At 32.6% G+C, this 16,475-nt stretch overlaps 1 protein-coding gene across 1 annotated transcript in view; it reads right to left on the bottom strand.

Moving 5' to 3' along the window:
• Positions 1-14,245, bottom strand: part of LOC130447914 (early growth response protein 1-B) — a 52,576-nt gene extending 38,331 nt beyond the window's left edge. The window contains exons 1-2 of the mRNA XM_056784970.1: positions 13,843-14,245; positions 8,210-8,644 (exon numbers count right to left, since the gene is read on the bottom strand). Of these exons, the coding sequence (XP_056640948.1) occupies positions 8,210-8,552 (343 nt within the window). The 5' untranslated portion in view covers positions 8,553-8,644; positions 13,843-14,245. The remainder of the gene's footprint in view (positions 1-8,209; positions 8,645-13,842) is intronic.
• Positions 14,246-16,475: the final 2,230 nt, after the last annotated feature.

Genomic DNA, 16,475 nt, shown 5'->3' with positions numbered 1-16,475 from the left:
TTGTTTTCAAAATTGATCTTATTTCTCTATTTTATTGAAATATTTTCATCTTATATGGTGAACCTGCCCCTCAATCCAATCCTGTCAAACGATAATTATAACCTATTCTTAATATCACCTTTTTGGAATATGGTACTTACATAATAATCTTATATTTATATATCTTATTTAGAAGCATAACCTACACACAACAACTTACCCACGCTTATTTTTCTATACGTCACTTACAGGTTTATTTCGTACACCCCGACGAATTAATGATGCCTATTCCGCATGACGTGTAAGGGAATTTCGAATGAAAGGGTTGACAGGAATGAATCGCTAATTTAAGACTTTAATGGAAGATAAAATTTATGTTAAACTATTTCAATATTACCCAGTAATGCGTTACACAGAATGAACGCGGGCTCTAGACGTTCATAAATGTCAAAAATAGTTCAACTTGTCGAGAAACTGTGATAACGCACACAAAGAGCGCGCTGAATGTCAAAAATATAACCTCACTTGTCTAGTGTAGTTTGTAGTTGCAAATACCTCGAACATTGATTTCTATGATTCATAGAATTTGTACTCATGAGTATTCATATAACAAACAGTCGGATGGATATCAGAAAACTAAAATTAGGTTGAATATACAATCAGGTTTTCTTATTAAATGTTTTGTTAAGTCTCGATAAGTTCAAAAGTTGATCATAGAATTCGTTCTATTTAAAATATGTTGTATTAGTAACTGCAGATATTTGTAATCAAATTAAGGGGTCTCACCCACCAATGTCTTGTCAAATGTCGCATATTCCATACAGTGAAGTAAGTTTATATTATAAATAATTGAAAATCGTTCATCACTGTTCAAATTTCTTTATATAGATGCACCTTTAAGGTTATGTTTAACAAATGTCATGTTCGCGTTCATTTTGTGCACCGATTAAGTATGGATAATATACATTTTCCAACTGTTGCCATTTATTGTTTTGTCACTTAATTCCAGTTCTATTGTTTCCCGGATGATATTTCCTACGATCACGTGTCAGTTCATTCGAAAATTTTGTCGACTTTCTTATTGAAGTGATAGTTTGTTGATAGGGCACGTATTCACGTACAATTTTGCGATTTCGTACGCCCACAATTATCAAAGTATATGGTTTGTAATATCATTCATAAATATTTCAATTTAACTTATTTACCTCTCGGATTTTGATAATGAAAAAGAGGTGAATCAACCTTGTAATAATGTCAAAATGTAGGCAGTAGTTTTATTTTTGTGACGGTCATTTTCCATTCATAAAACGCGTACAAATAAACGTGTAGGTATTTTGATTTAATAAAGTCCGTTCCGAGTTATAATTTCATGTTATCTAACACTTTGTTTACCAAAACGGACCAAAGGTTGATCAATAAATTCATTTCAGCCATTTAAATTACACCCTAGTTATTCCACGTTTATTCCACTTATCGAAGCAGTGCCTGGAAGTCTTTTTTGGTGAGTGCATTAAGGAGCTCTGCCGTTTTTTGCTTTAACACTTCCATCGACTCAAATCGAGTCCCTTTCAAAGCAGATTTTATCTTCGAAAACAAAAAAAAGTTGCACGGTGCCAAATCTGGTGAATACGGCGGACGTTGGAGCACTAGAGTGCGCTAACTGGCTAAATACTGCATCACAGATAGCGCGTTGTGGGCAGGTCCGTTGTCCTGGTGCAAAATCTAGCCGTTTTTTATGAACTCGTTCTCGCAGTGTAGCCAAAACTAACAAATAGTAAGTCTGGTTGATAGTCTGATCCTTTGGAACCCATTCAGGCATCACGATACTGTTAATGTCAAAAAAAAACGATCAACATTGCCTTGAATTTTGATTTGCTCTATCGGCCCTCATCACTAAAGCGCTTATACCTCGTTATTTATTCGCTAGACCTCGTAGATATTATAATGGTATGTGCATATCGAAGTTTTGATAGTTTTTCTGGAAATACCCCACATAAAAATCTGTCAACAATGTAAATAGCACTGTAAACTCGTCTCAACTTTATAACAGAGTTTATGAAAATAATTCTAAATGTCTAAAAAAGAAATGAATATGTTTAGGAAATATCTAAAAATTTCATCGATTCATTTTTTGATGTTATTTATAATTGAATCGATGGTTTGTACTATTGAAAGTGGCATATAATGCATGTTCCCAATACCAAATTTTCAAAAGGTTCTTCTTGTTTCTTCCATAATAGATCTAAAGCTCGTTTTTTCTTCGATATCTTTCTTCATCTTGGCTCTAAATTGTCACTCTACCTCTTTCGTGATCAACTTCTTCTCCATGTTCCAATTGGAGATTTATCTCTTGCTATTTTAATGTTTTCGCTTCTTTCTCGGTCTAATACTGTTTTTCCCGAGATTTCGTTTTTGATGTTTGTGGTCTTGTTTCTGATGTACGGGTCATTATGAGTCCGAGGTGTTTCATCCGTCATACTACGTTCTGAAGACGCCCCGCGACTTCTTTTGGTTTATCTACTTATCCTCGTCTTCTACGTCTCCATAACCGGTTGTGTCAATTGTATTCCATTCTCTTTTGAATTATTTGACCTTCTAGTTCTAATGGGCTCGTGCTTATATCATTTTTTCAGTCGAGATAGTCATATTATTGTACTGGTTTCCTGTGAGATTAAAGATCTTTAATAACCTTTGAAGATCATCTTCATTACATTAGCCCAGCCGTACATTTTTTATGATTTCATCCATTATTATGATGAATAAGACGGGACTAAGCGAATCTCAATGTCTGATACCGCTAATGATTTGTATGGGTTTGGTTTGTTTGCTGGTTTGTTATATTCTACACTTCTCGTTTTTGTTTTTATTTTCTTCAACTTCTCGACGAAACCATGGATATGTGTTAGTGTATCTGTTTCCTTAACAGCGTCTTCTGTGATTTTTTGATTATTGTCCCGTAGAAATTAAGAAAAGAAATATTTCTTTAAAGATTATCTTAGTGGAAATATCTCGTACAATAATCGATTTTATGTACATTAAACTTTATTTATTTCCATTTCGTACCGTAAGTGGAATGATTTGCGATAAGTTGAATTGTATGTGGATATTTTTTCAAATAAATCATATACTTTGATTTTTTTTTATTCAGCATCCGGTTAATTTGTATAACTCGACACAGGATGAAGTAGATTATTCTTGGTACGTGATAAGAAATTAGACCAAAGTTTTTTTCATGAGATAAATTCAAGTGTTTTATTTTATTCATTTTCTACAGTTTTTTGTTAATAGTTTGCGTTAAAATCAAATCAAAAAGGACAATGTAATTGAAAAACGACTACTCATATGTAATCAATGTTCAAAAAATAAATAAAAGAAATCAAAACGTCAATTGTTGTTGTCTTGTGTTTGACCAAGTACGCTCCAACACCTTCCCCCAAACACAAGACTCCAATAGATTGTTGATGATGACTTGAAACGTGTTCCAGCTTGATTTGCTTATTCATGACTTTTTCCCGTATGAAATGGAAGCGCATATCTATGCGCTTAGTCCAACGATGAAACTCTGGGTTCCAGATTATTCTTATAATACTCATATTGTAACAAGTAACGTTAGGTTTGTTATTTCCTTCAGCAACCTACTCAGCCACACGACTTTCTTCGCTCCTTCACTTGCGGCAACATATTCAGCTTCAGTTGTGCTCAATGCCACGATTGGTTGCTTACGAGACTCATTCATGTAACAGTAGCTTCAACATAAGTATTAACAAATCCATATCTTGACCGTCGGGTCTCAGGATCGTTGGCATCAGTGAAGCACTTTAGCTCCAAGGCTATACCTCCACAGTACAACAGACCATAATGTGAAGTCTCCTTCATGTATTTAAAGATCTTATTTACGGCTTCCCAGTCGGAATCCTTTGGACGATCCAGCACCTCTGAAACTATACACTCTTCTCCAATGGTGATCCATTCTTGTTACGAGTTTACTTTACAGGATTTGAATCTATCATGTTGAACCTTTGCGTTTGGTGTAAGCTTCTTGGAATATGGAACCATCAGTTTAGACGTATATTTGCATTCCAAGAAACGTATCCAAAGAGCCAATTGTGATCCTGAATTCAGTTCTCCATTTTGACAAAACTGGTCTATCTCAGGTCTATCACCAACTAGAATCCCATCATCAACATAGATGGCAACTATCAGTAATCGGCCACTGATGTAGTTCTTGACGAAAAGACTGGGATCTGCAACACTTGCCACCGTGTTTTGATTTTCCATAAACTGAACAAACCTTTGGTTCCAGCTTGATTGATTGAGTCAATTGTTGTCTTGTATTTTACCAAGTACGAGATAAGTAGCTCCAACATTATGAAACTGTTGTATCAATCATTCTGTCACTGTCATATTATTATTATTCGATTTAGTTTTCACAAGAACAAACCGTTTACATAACCAGTTTGTTTTCCAATATAACAGAAACCAATAACACCGGGTATGAATTTACAAAAATCATATCACGACACTAGCTCTAAATCCTTGAGTGCTCTAATTTGTGACCTAATAAAAATAACGTAACTTGCGAATTGGCGATAATTAACCGAGGAAAGACTTATCTTGAAAGAAAATGCTTGAAAGAGGAGACAAATTAATAGTTTACCTTCGTTCGAAGACGATAAATTGGTTATAGTCAGTCACAGTAAAGTGTGAATTTTGGGTTAATGGTAGTTCTAAACAGTGTATTCGGTATAAATATCGATAACGATTCCAGAAATGTTTATTAATAAAAAATTCATCGCTATCGTTGTATTCCAAATGGAACGATTTCTGAAATCTAATAATTTCATAATCAAAATTACTCCAGAGACGATGGAAATAAATATTAATAAAGATTTCGTGAGGATAAGAAAAGAAGAAGCAGTAGAAGCAATTAAAAGATTAAAGATGGGAAAAGCACCAGGAGAAGACAATACAAGATGAAATATACGGTTGAAAAGGAAATGAATAAACTAACGGAATTACTAAACTCGATAATGCAGCAGGAAAACTAGATTGCAGGCTGGGAATTATATTACCTACATATAGAAGTAAAAACTATCGAGGTATAATATTAACAAGCAAAAATAATGACCAGAATAATGAAGGAAAGAATACGTAACATTCAAGGACTCACAATGTGGTTTTTGAAGTGGAAGAATCATAAATCATTGAATGAATGAATGAATAACCAAGAATCGGGGATTTCAGCACAAAGATAAGTGCTAAACAACAAAAATACTTGGAGGATGGAACCAACATAAATGTTGATATTCGCCGATGATTAATGAAATCGGAAAAAGATCTGATCTACAACATAACACTAAACATCTATATGCAATGTAATGACAGTCTGAGGCAAAATAAAAGAATTGGGAAAAGTACTAAAAAACAAATTAAATTTTCAGGCCTACTATGCTGTACAGATGGAAAAATGGCATTGAATCAAAACTAGATAGTCCGTATGTATCGGATTCCTTCTTTTTCTTCTAGAATCGATTAATCATTTTATTTCATAATCATATGAATTAATTCTATTGTCTAATTTTTGACATTGTGAAGCCTCCTCTTTCTGTCCAATCTTCTTCCCTCTATCTTTCCTTCTATCTATCTTCGTATCACAAATCCCCAGTATGCTGTTTTCCTACGTTTTATCGTGCACAGCAATTCACGTTCTTTCCCATTCCCTTCGTCCTCGTTGGTTTTTCTTGTCGTCCACGAAATCTCGGTAGATCCATATCTCACAAATGCCTCCAATTTGTTTATAGTGTTAACTTTCATTGTACATCCTTCCGTAGCACGGACCATACGTAGCATTTTGTGAATCTTATTCTGAGGTTGAGATGTAAATCAGAGTTCGTAAACACGTTTATGAATTTCTTTTTGTCTTGCTTTTTATCCAGGAGATTATTTAAGAAAATAAGTTTTAAAACAAAAAAAGATACAGAGAGAAATGACACATAACGAGAAAAATAACAGATAAAACTGATAGGCTAGTTGATGAAATTTGGAAATTAGCTTAAAACTATAGCTTAGCATCTATTTCACCACAAAAATATATTATTTTAAGAAAAATGGGTTTTTCACGTTAGTATTTTGAGCTTTTAGAAATGAATTTGAAATTTACCGCGAAAAAGGTCAAGACTGTCATGGCGTCTTGAATGACGTCACACCTCGCGAAACAGCTGTGTTTGTTTATGACCAGAAGTTCCCAAACTTTCTTAACCCATGGCTCCCTTTAAGTACAAACATGGCATGGCCCTTGTATATTTTACCCATTCTGCATTGCATTACATTACAATTTTAATTTACCTCACAGTTAATTGTTAATATATTATTACATAGCAAACATATTAAAAAAAATTGTTGCTACTTTTATAACAACACACAATTCAAGATTTCTAACATTTCTCACAGATTCGTCAGTTTCTGACAAAGTTTACCTTGTTCTTACAGAGGTCATTTAACTAATTTACAAGATTTGTAATAATACACGATTCACTGATAAAAATTAAATTTGAAATAAACATTAGGAAAACAGAATTAATTTTCTAAAAAAATCTAAAATATAAATGAAGTGCTAACTTGAAAAAGATTATACAGAAATGAACAAAGTCCATAATTTTTTGTTTGCGCTTGTTTGTCTTTCATAAGTTCATTATACCTAGGAGTAAATTTTGGTAGAGCAACCCGAAATACAGGCCGCCGGTCAACGTTCACGGCGCTTGTAGACAACGGCGGCGTCCCTGGCACTAGCTCGCGGCGCACAGTTTGGGAACCACTGGATTATGACAGTCAATCGTGTTTTTTAATAAATAATGAATTCCTCTTATTATAAATACTGTATAGTGCCCCAATGTGAAAGTACAACGATAAAAACGACAAATTATTCATATACGGTCCAAACAATAAAGAAATACGAAGAAAGTGTTTCTATGAAGATTATTTTGATGTAAGTATTAAACAAAAATTGATGTATCTATTTATAAATGTACAAAATCTACCATAATATACCACATATACCATATAAAATGTTAGGACTTAATTAAGTTGAAGTTATTTAAACTTTGATTACCCTAACCTCAAAATCAGTTGAGAATTTTCATTCCACAGTGGGTAAATGCGACTCTCTGACTAGTAACTGCTAATTAAATGAGACTTTGTTTGTTTTTCACATAATAACACCGCGGACTTTCGATGAACAAAAGTAGGTGTTCATTGCAAAAAATTTGTCAAGCTTAACAGCATGAATTTTGGGCAAATTATTGCAGTTTGCTTAGTTAAATCCTGATTCCATGGAAAATTACACCTGTCTTTAAAGATTAAACCAAAAACGAACTTTATTAATTTAACAATAATTGCTGAAAACTCGAAATAACCTATACGAAAATGACAGCTACAAACTTAGTGTTTCGCGAGGTGTGACGTCACGCTTTTCTGATTGACGTTCAATGTCACATGATTAATTTCCAAAAATATTATTAATCTTCTATTATTTTTGTAGAAAAGTTGTTTTTTCATTCACTAATTATCATGGTTAATCAATAGGAACTCAAAACCATTTATTCTTAGTGGAAACAAGCCTATTAGAGATAAAACATGTGAAGTATAATTGAGATGAGTTGGACTTAAGAAAAACATGGATTGAACATGTGAAAGAAGGGAATAACATATGACCAAATACAAGATAGAAAGATATCAAATAGTCATATACCTCACGATAATCTGGCATCTGGCTTAGAATTAAATAATTGACAGCTGATCCGACCTTACCTCAAACTATTTTGTTTTATATAGAGTCAAAGTTGGTAATCGTGTTGATGTTAATTTTTAATTTAGTTAAGTTGGCAGGCGATAAACACTTTTTGATATGTTCACGCCTAAGCGAACAAGCGAAATGAAATGGCGACAATTGTAATTTCAAGAATTTTGTAAACTTTGAACTTTGGACTTCTCAAAAAAGAATAATAACATTAAATGAGATAGGAAAATAATTCAAATGCAATTCAGAGTAGCTGTCACAGTAATTTGTGACAGTCTGGATTCTTCTAGTCTGCAAGTCTCGTGAATATTTTTAATATATATAGGAAGGTCATTTGATTTCAAGTTGCTAGAGTACATATTTAATTTCCTTGGAATCGATTTCATATTTCCGTTGATTCAGATATCATTCAATCAAATCCTACTATTTACTTACCGCTGCCTTGTGATCCTGAGAACCACATCGCCACCAATTCATCTACACTTGTCGACGACGACGTAGAAGGTCCTGTAGTAGGTTGGTACGTTCCATAATAATATCCAGAATGTAGTTCCCCGATCCTACCGTGTTGTTGTTGTTGTTGTTGTACCAGCATCGAAGCTTGAGACGTGGACGGTTGTGACGTTGAAGCCTGACTTGCGGCTTGTTGTTGTTGTTGTTCGCGACGAGTTTCATTTAAAAGTAATTGTTGTACTTGTAATATATCCACAAATTCTTCGCTTGGTGACGTCACTGGCACTTTAGTTCTATCTTCCCTTCGCATCGTTAGGGTTAACATTTTGACGAAGTACTAGGCAAACGAAACGATCGTTTGCCATGCCTCGAGAAATTTGTTGTTATGGATTGCACTTTTCCGTCTACTCTAAACACCTAGAATGAAAATATTTGTTTATCATAACTAGAATTCAAATTGCTTCCACAAAATCGTTAAAATTAAATTTATAAAGTGAAGAAGTGTCTCATAAATGGATGGTTCATTATACAGGATGTTCCTCATTTTTCATACGACCTCTTGTTTCTGAGTTGTGGGCCTTCAAAGTTGCGAAATGAGAACTTATATTCAAGTATATTTTCGAAATTATGAATCGATTCAATCGATTTTTTTAACAAGAAAAAATCCGTGTTTAATTCGATAAAATAATCGATAAATGATCGATGGAACTTTATTATAGTTTTTTTTTTGATAAGTTGTGGGCTAACGAACTAAATTTTGTTATTGAGAGAAATTACATATTTGTCTCGAGCGTGGAAGTTTGTTAGCACGAGCCGTAAATCAACGTAGGTTATCTGAAAAATATATTAACGCATGCGTTGAGATATTCTTACGAAAATGTCAGTTACTTTGGTTAGGTTAGTACTGGACGATCCACAGATTGAGGCCAGAAAGTTTATTTATCGACCAACAGTAGATTGCAAATGGGGAACCTGCTCCGAAAAACGGTTTCAGCGGTGGTAAATATGATTTTTGGGATAGTCATGGGATTGCGTTCATCAGCTATTTTCAAAAAGTTAAAACTACGTTTGATAAGGTGAAGGGGGAAACCACATAAACTGATTTATAATTTACGAATTGATTGACGACCGATCGTAGTTAGGCCCCCGGGACTTTTCTCCGTCTCCTAATCTAAATTTTTACTTACAAGAGAGGAATTATTTGGAAGTAGACTATTTTGAAGCATAATTATGGAAAAATAGTTTTGTGATAGGTCGAAAATTTATCAAAGAACCTAAAGATGCGTAGTTTTTCTGTTTTTAAAACGAGGTTTAGAACTATAATGCCTAATACATATTTTATATTGTATATTATAGTTGAAATTGTAGTTAACAGTTATACGTGAACAATTTTGGAAAGTAGCTTCGTTTTTTTATCGGGAAAGTGGAACATTTCATAACATCCGTAGAACATTTCTTGAAGGTATTAAGCTTTGGATTCGCTTTTCTACATTATCTGATGATTTTATTTTCCACTGCCAGTAACAGAAATGAGAACAAAGATTTTTTTGCATAGATTCTTACATAAAATAACTTCGTGTTCTTCGTTACAGATCCATTAAATTATTAGTTACTCCCCAAGGGTTTACGTATTTACATTTTATAATGTTTATAATATTCAAGACTTTGAGGAGTAGCCCAACTAAAATCTAGTGTACATTCAGAGAATTTATTATCCATAATTACTGGTTTTCTCATTTACAATTCCGTCTAGACTGTACTTGGATAACATCGATTTCTAGAAGGGAAAAATTTGGAATATACTTTTTCCTACGACCACTTCTCATTTTTACCTAAAAAAAGTAGCTTATTTCGCACATATACTAAAAAATAACCAATCATACATGTTATTCGTATGTTACTACTTTTCAGCACACGTATTTATATACTTTTCAATACTTGTTTAATTGAATTTCCTATTTAAATAATTTTTTACGTGGTCGTAGGAAAAATGATGTATACTACTCGTTGAAAAGTGTATTTTATACTCGTTACGTTTAAAAACAGTAACTATGTATCACTTCCCAAACTGGTTATGTAATATACTATTTAGATTTTGGTCCTTTTTAAATAAGTAGTCTTAATTACTTATACACCATAACCTCTTTAACCTCTTTTCATTTTTACGAATTATGTTTTCTTCTATAGAACATTTTATAGCAAATAATTGTCAATTTATGTGTCAGCTGTCAGTTGTCGAAGATGTCAAGCATTCGAGCTTAACTATAACTCGCAGACATAAAAATGTTTTTTTTTTTTGTAAATGTAGGTGTTTTCTTTTATTTTCATTAGGATGAACAAAAACGTTTTAACATACGTATTTTTGACATATGGAAGAGCAGATATTGTGTGTGGTAGTTGACGTAAAAAAATGAATGTTTCGAGGTGAATTTTCTATAAACAAACACAACGGTTGAGAGTGATAGATTCTTAGGAGGAAAAGGATACTTTGGATATTCTATATTGGGATAGCTTCAATTTGTATGTTAAGTTTTCTTACATTAATCGTATTAATTAAAGATATTCGAAGTCAAAAATCAATATCAATTCTCTATATCCAGTATGACGTGACTAAGTAGATATTAGTAGGAAAAAAAATATATTTTCAAAATTAAACGTGGCGAAGTAATTGTATACTCCACGTATACATTCAAAATATTCGACGGAAATCTTTAGTGTTTGAAGCGGTTGAACGTAGTGTATTGGTCGAGCGAAATATCAACGGGTAATAAATCGTCAACTCTAAGTAGTAATCTATCGGTGCAAGATCCGTACTAAAAGCTGGATGTGATAGTATTTTAATACCACCAAGTTCTTCCATATTATTCCGTAGTATGTGGTTGAGTATTGTCTTGTTGTAAGAGATTCCGCTTCCGATTAAATAAATCTGGATATTTATTTCATAAAACGTGTATTCGTATCAGCTAGCTACTATATACCTCTTCATTAATGGCTCGACTTTCTGAAATGATTTCGAAATGCACTAAACTTTAATAATTCCTCCAGATATATAACAAGACTTTCCGCTTGAATCACCGACGTGTTCTGGTGATTATCCCTTATCTAACCACTGATTTTCTTTGTTATTGTTTAGGTTAATCCGTTTTTCTAGATCTAACCTAATGATTTTAAAATAGAGTTTTTGACAACTTTAATATTTCACGTGACGATTTTCAAAAGGCAGATGTATAGTATAAAAATAATTAAGCTAAAGCTGTGCAGTTCGCTGTGTCATCTTTCCCAGTTTCACATATTTTATTTTGCTGCCACGGCTGCTCTAAATTCTAAATGGTGTAGCATTTGGGATCGTACTGAGGAACTATTAGCAGTTTACCGAAGCTAAATCTATATCAATACTTTTTAATGGGTACTATAATTTCGAAATAACAAGTATACAATAGGTCAATAGGTCAAAGTATTTAGGCGATGTAGTACAGATATGATTTTAACTTCGGTGAACTACTTACGAAACCAAGGTTCCTCAAGGCTTTAACAAGGATAATAATTATGTGCCCGGTAAAGTTTAACTTTTAAATAAAGTTTATTTGTTCATCATTCTGGTGAGCTCAACAATAATGAAGCTCCTCTAACTTTTTGATTGATGATATCTTAAGGATGATGATTCTTAGAAAAAAAAACAAGATCATTTTTGTCGCTAATTATGATCTATAACTTTGTCCGTTTAGGTTAAAACTCACGATCTGCTTTCATATCTACCTGAAGCCAATCTGAATTAAGACAGTTTCTTTTTTATGCCCATAAATCCTTGACTGGTACAGATGAGCTTGTATCAAAAGTGGCACTTGTCCAAATTGCCTTAAAAAGACAATTATTTGGAATGGGGGCTACATATCAAAGCTTTATATGCAAAATTATCTTATACCCTGATCATTTCCCGAGGAATTGAACTTATCAACCTCTATAACAATTTGTTACGCCTTTTTTGAGTCGCATCTTCGATATATCGGGTGCTCAATCTGGCGGAATCTTCAAACTACAAAAAAGAATTGTTTACTCAGACTGAACAGCAAGAATCATTGCTGGAACTAGTCATTGCACATCAATTACTCCACGTTCAGAATTAGTTAAAGATTCAATAGTGTGCAATATGAGAAAAGTGCACAATCATTGGCCAATTGAAATCAAATCTTTATCCGCATTTCGCAAGTATTTGAAGACAGAAAATTTTATCGTTATTTATTGTGTTTTTCGTGCTTATACATTACAATTAGATTTCATTTTATTTTTGTATTTATTTAGTTGTTTGTGTGTTCGGTTTATAGTTATTTACAATTGCAAACAATTTTTCGAAAATTTTTCTTTTTCTTCTTATTCGAATTTTGACTTTGACATCTCCTGATATCACTGAGGTTTCTACTGGTATAAAACTTCTAAAAGTTGTGGGATAATATTTACTTGTAGTCATTTAAAATATTTTAATAATTCAATCAAATCAATTATATCTGGTTTGATTTTTTAAGCCTCTGAAATTGGAAATGGAAAAACTAGTATTCTCAATATCTACTTTAAAAACGGGCACGAGTATGATTTCCGTGGCGCTATTTTGTAAATCGATCCAAAATAAGTCGAAAATCAGGAATAAAATTTTTCGATATCTCGCTTCGTTTTTGAGATATCGATACTTGATGTTGGAAAAATTTATTTTTATTTAATATTTTTATATATTAACCTAACCTAACCTAACCTAATCTAACCTAACCTAACCTAACCTTCTCGTGGTGCACTTTGAGTGTAAAAAGTATAAAAATCGTGAATTTTTTACAGCCAAAATTGTCTAAACAAAATTTTTCTTCGCGTGAGGATTATTTTAGTTTTATTATTATTATTTTTTCTTATAGGGGGCTTCGCCCTCTCGCCCGAACTTCTTCAGGATAATTGTGGAATACTACAGTAGTCTGGCTTTTCAATTATAAAATAAACGAAAATAAATAACTTTTTAAAGCATTCAGAACGTACTTTTTGCTCGAAAGAAATCTTCAAACTGTCATTATATATTTCTTTTTATTTTATAAACAATGAAAAACAATCGACAATTCTTTATAAAAAACATCAAATTATTCATTTATTTATCGTATGTTAAGTTATATTGATCACAGAGTGTTGAAAGTTATCAAAAATCTGTTTTTTCAATATAATTTTGGAATATCGAGGTAAATAATATAAGAATTATATAAAAAATCTTTTGTTTATTGAATTAGAAGATTCATTTGGAATTTGAAATGATAAAATATTCATTTGAAATTTAACGCCATCTGTTCAATAAAGCGAAATTTGAACTGACGTTTGATTATAACTTTAAGTATCGATATCTCGAAAACGAAATGAGATACCAAAAAATTTCATTCTTCATTTTCGACTTATTTTGGTCTAATTAAGCGAAATCCTTTAATCTTTTAAACCGCTGCGCCACGGAAATCGAACTATTCCCTTAAAAACGTTTAACGTCATTTATTTCGTGCTGGATTTCTGTAATATACTTCGATAAAAGTATTTAATAATTGATTATTTTAATTTAAAATAGAAATATTCATTACAAAAATAAAATTGACACTAACCTTAACACTCACACATCAAAAAAAACATCGAGTACAAATTATTTACGTCGATATTATTTCATACCGTTTCTTTACACATATCCCCTAAAACTACAGCAAACTTCATGTCCGTACTCCCTTTTGAGTTGTTCCTTCACACAACTTCACACCACTTAATGAACTTTTCACTATAAACGAACTTTTAGGTTATGTCCTTGAAAACTTTCGAAACGTTCACGCTTACTCCCGGCAATCGGAGACACTCTCTCTTTCTTTTTGCGTCTTAAGGGATGCGGTTCGGACTCCACCACCACCACTCGCGACTTTTGTTCGGTAAAAAAATATATTAACTAATCAGCTGACCTCGCGCGTTAGAGAGTTCGTCCTAGGCATGAACTGTGACGGTTGAGTTCAAAACATGAATGAAATCCTCGCGACGGACATACATGTGAGTCGGCTGTAGGATTTTCTTGAGCCCACGTTGGGCCGCCCTCGCGATTTTCAACGTCACGGCGTCGTCATGGTTAAAACTCTCTCTCTCGATATTTTAGGCCAGGCGTCACGTTATTATTTAGACCAATAATCATTTGTATTAGTCATTCAATGATGAAAGGTACAAAAATACGAGGGGAGCTTCTATTCTTTTATAATTATTGCAAATCAAATTTCAACATCGTTACTTCACATTCTGCATAGGAGGAAATGACATTTGCAAAATTTCGAAATATTCATGCCTTATAAAACGATGGAACGAATAATGAAATTTACCGTAAAAATTGTAAATATAAAACAACATGACAAATATTATATTTAAATAATATTTTAATCAAGGCCCTTCAACATGAGTGATCGTGCTAAATATTATATATGGCAACTTGTTGCTTCATTGGTTGAGCGCCGAAAACTGTTTACACTTCGCTTTTCAAATCTCTATTAGAAAAATATAATTTGCAAACTAGAATAAGACAGAACTGGAACTTACATTGAGCTGGTAAGCGTATATCTTTTACAACATGTACAGTTGACTGATTATTTACTTGAAAATTCAGAACATAACCTCAATTTAGAAGCCAGTGCTACACCGCATCGGGGAAATTAACAAATTTCACGTAATTCGTTATGGAAAAAGACAATACCAAAAGGAAAAAGAGTTGAGGGTGTTGTACCAAGCAAAACTTTGGCGATAATTGTAACTGTGAGATGGAATGTTTCGACCAAATTGAGCCTGTAGAATGCAAGTTTGTCTGGACTAATTAAATGCAACATAGATCTCGTTCGGAAAAAAACCTGCTAGTATTCCATTTTTACGTTTTTTGTGATATTAGATTTAGTTTTAGATGATTGTTTTGAGTACTTCATAAAAAAATAACTTTCGGTTTTTGTTTACAAAAAGATGTAACCTTGTTTACTTGTTTTTTTTTACTTACAACAGTTTTTTCTATAATAATACTTAGTTATGACCTCTACTCTTGGTTTTTAAATCTTCCCTTCGTATAAATATCTATCAAAACTCTATTATGGTATATTGTTATTCAGTTCAAAAATCGCGAAAGAGAAAAGCTGTTTCTGAGGGACCTAGCCCACTGTGCTGGACAGAAAGCAACGAACTTCCCTAGTTACCTCACGCTACACTGTTTTAGGCAGTTTTAGGATTATAACGTACGTCATCGAAAGAGTATGCAGAGCACTTTCGTGTATACCAGATAGAAAATAATACTGTAATAGCGTGAATAAGTCGATTTTTTGCAGTTGTTTATCAAGATATTACAAGGAGTCTAATCGAGAATCATTAGTTGAGATAATTTTTATCCATTTATATCAATGATCTTCCTTGACAAACCTATTTTCGGCTCACAGATCATCGGATTCCCAATTAAACAACTTTTTCTTTGCTAAAGCAGCGTTAAAATTAGAAGTAGATTATTTAAAGACAAAGCATTTTATTTTTTGGTTTAATTGAAAATTCGATGAAGTCATTAGTGAGTGATGAAAGCTGATTTTGAAAGGGCGTAGAAAATAATAGAAAAAAGTATATTTTTCAGTCACAACATTTAGATTGAAATCTATGTCTTAATTAATAAAAGCGGCACAACATTATGAATTCCCAAATATTTATTGACAAATTTTACATTTTATGCAAAAAATATCATGATTAATATGTTCTTATTCGTTGCTAGCATATAATATTTTGCAAGATATGTTATTGAAACGGAAATATTTGTTTTAACTTCAACTTTTCACTTTTTAGACCTTTTTTTATGTTTTTATCGATAAATCTTGTAAAAACTGATGTTTCGACTATTTAGTTTAGCAGATTTAGCACAAAAAATTAATCATAAATCCTTATTAGAGGCAAATAGCCGAGAAACATCACTTTTGTAATAAATTAAATCACTCAAGTTATAAAACAGAATCTTTTCTCAAATCTATATGCTTTTTAATAATATCCCACCACTCAGATCTTTGGAACGGAAGAAAAGGGGCCTCGAATTGTTCATTAAAGTTGTCACCAATAGAAATTTAGCATTCTATATAACAAATTTGAAAAAAAAAGTTATTTTATTTGCTTACAACTCGATTTGGTCATAGAATAACATAACCACCATCCCTAGCCGCCTAAATGACGTTTAAGTCCCTTAAGTAGTTCGTTCCAT

This window comes from Diorhabda sublineata, chromosome 8, assembly GCF_026230105.1.
Source record: "Diorhabda sublineata isolate icDioSubl1.1 chromosome 8, icDioSubl1.1, whole genome shotgun sequence".
NCBI classification, from domain to species: Eukaryota; Metazoa; Arthropoda; class Insecta; order Coleoptera; family Chrysomelidae; genus Diorhabda; species Diorhabda sublineata.
This window is presented reverse-complemented; position numbering and strand designations above follow the sequence as displayed.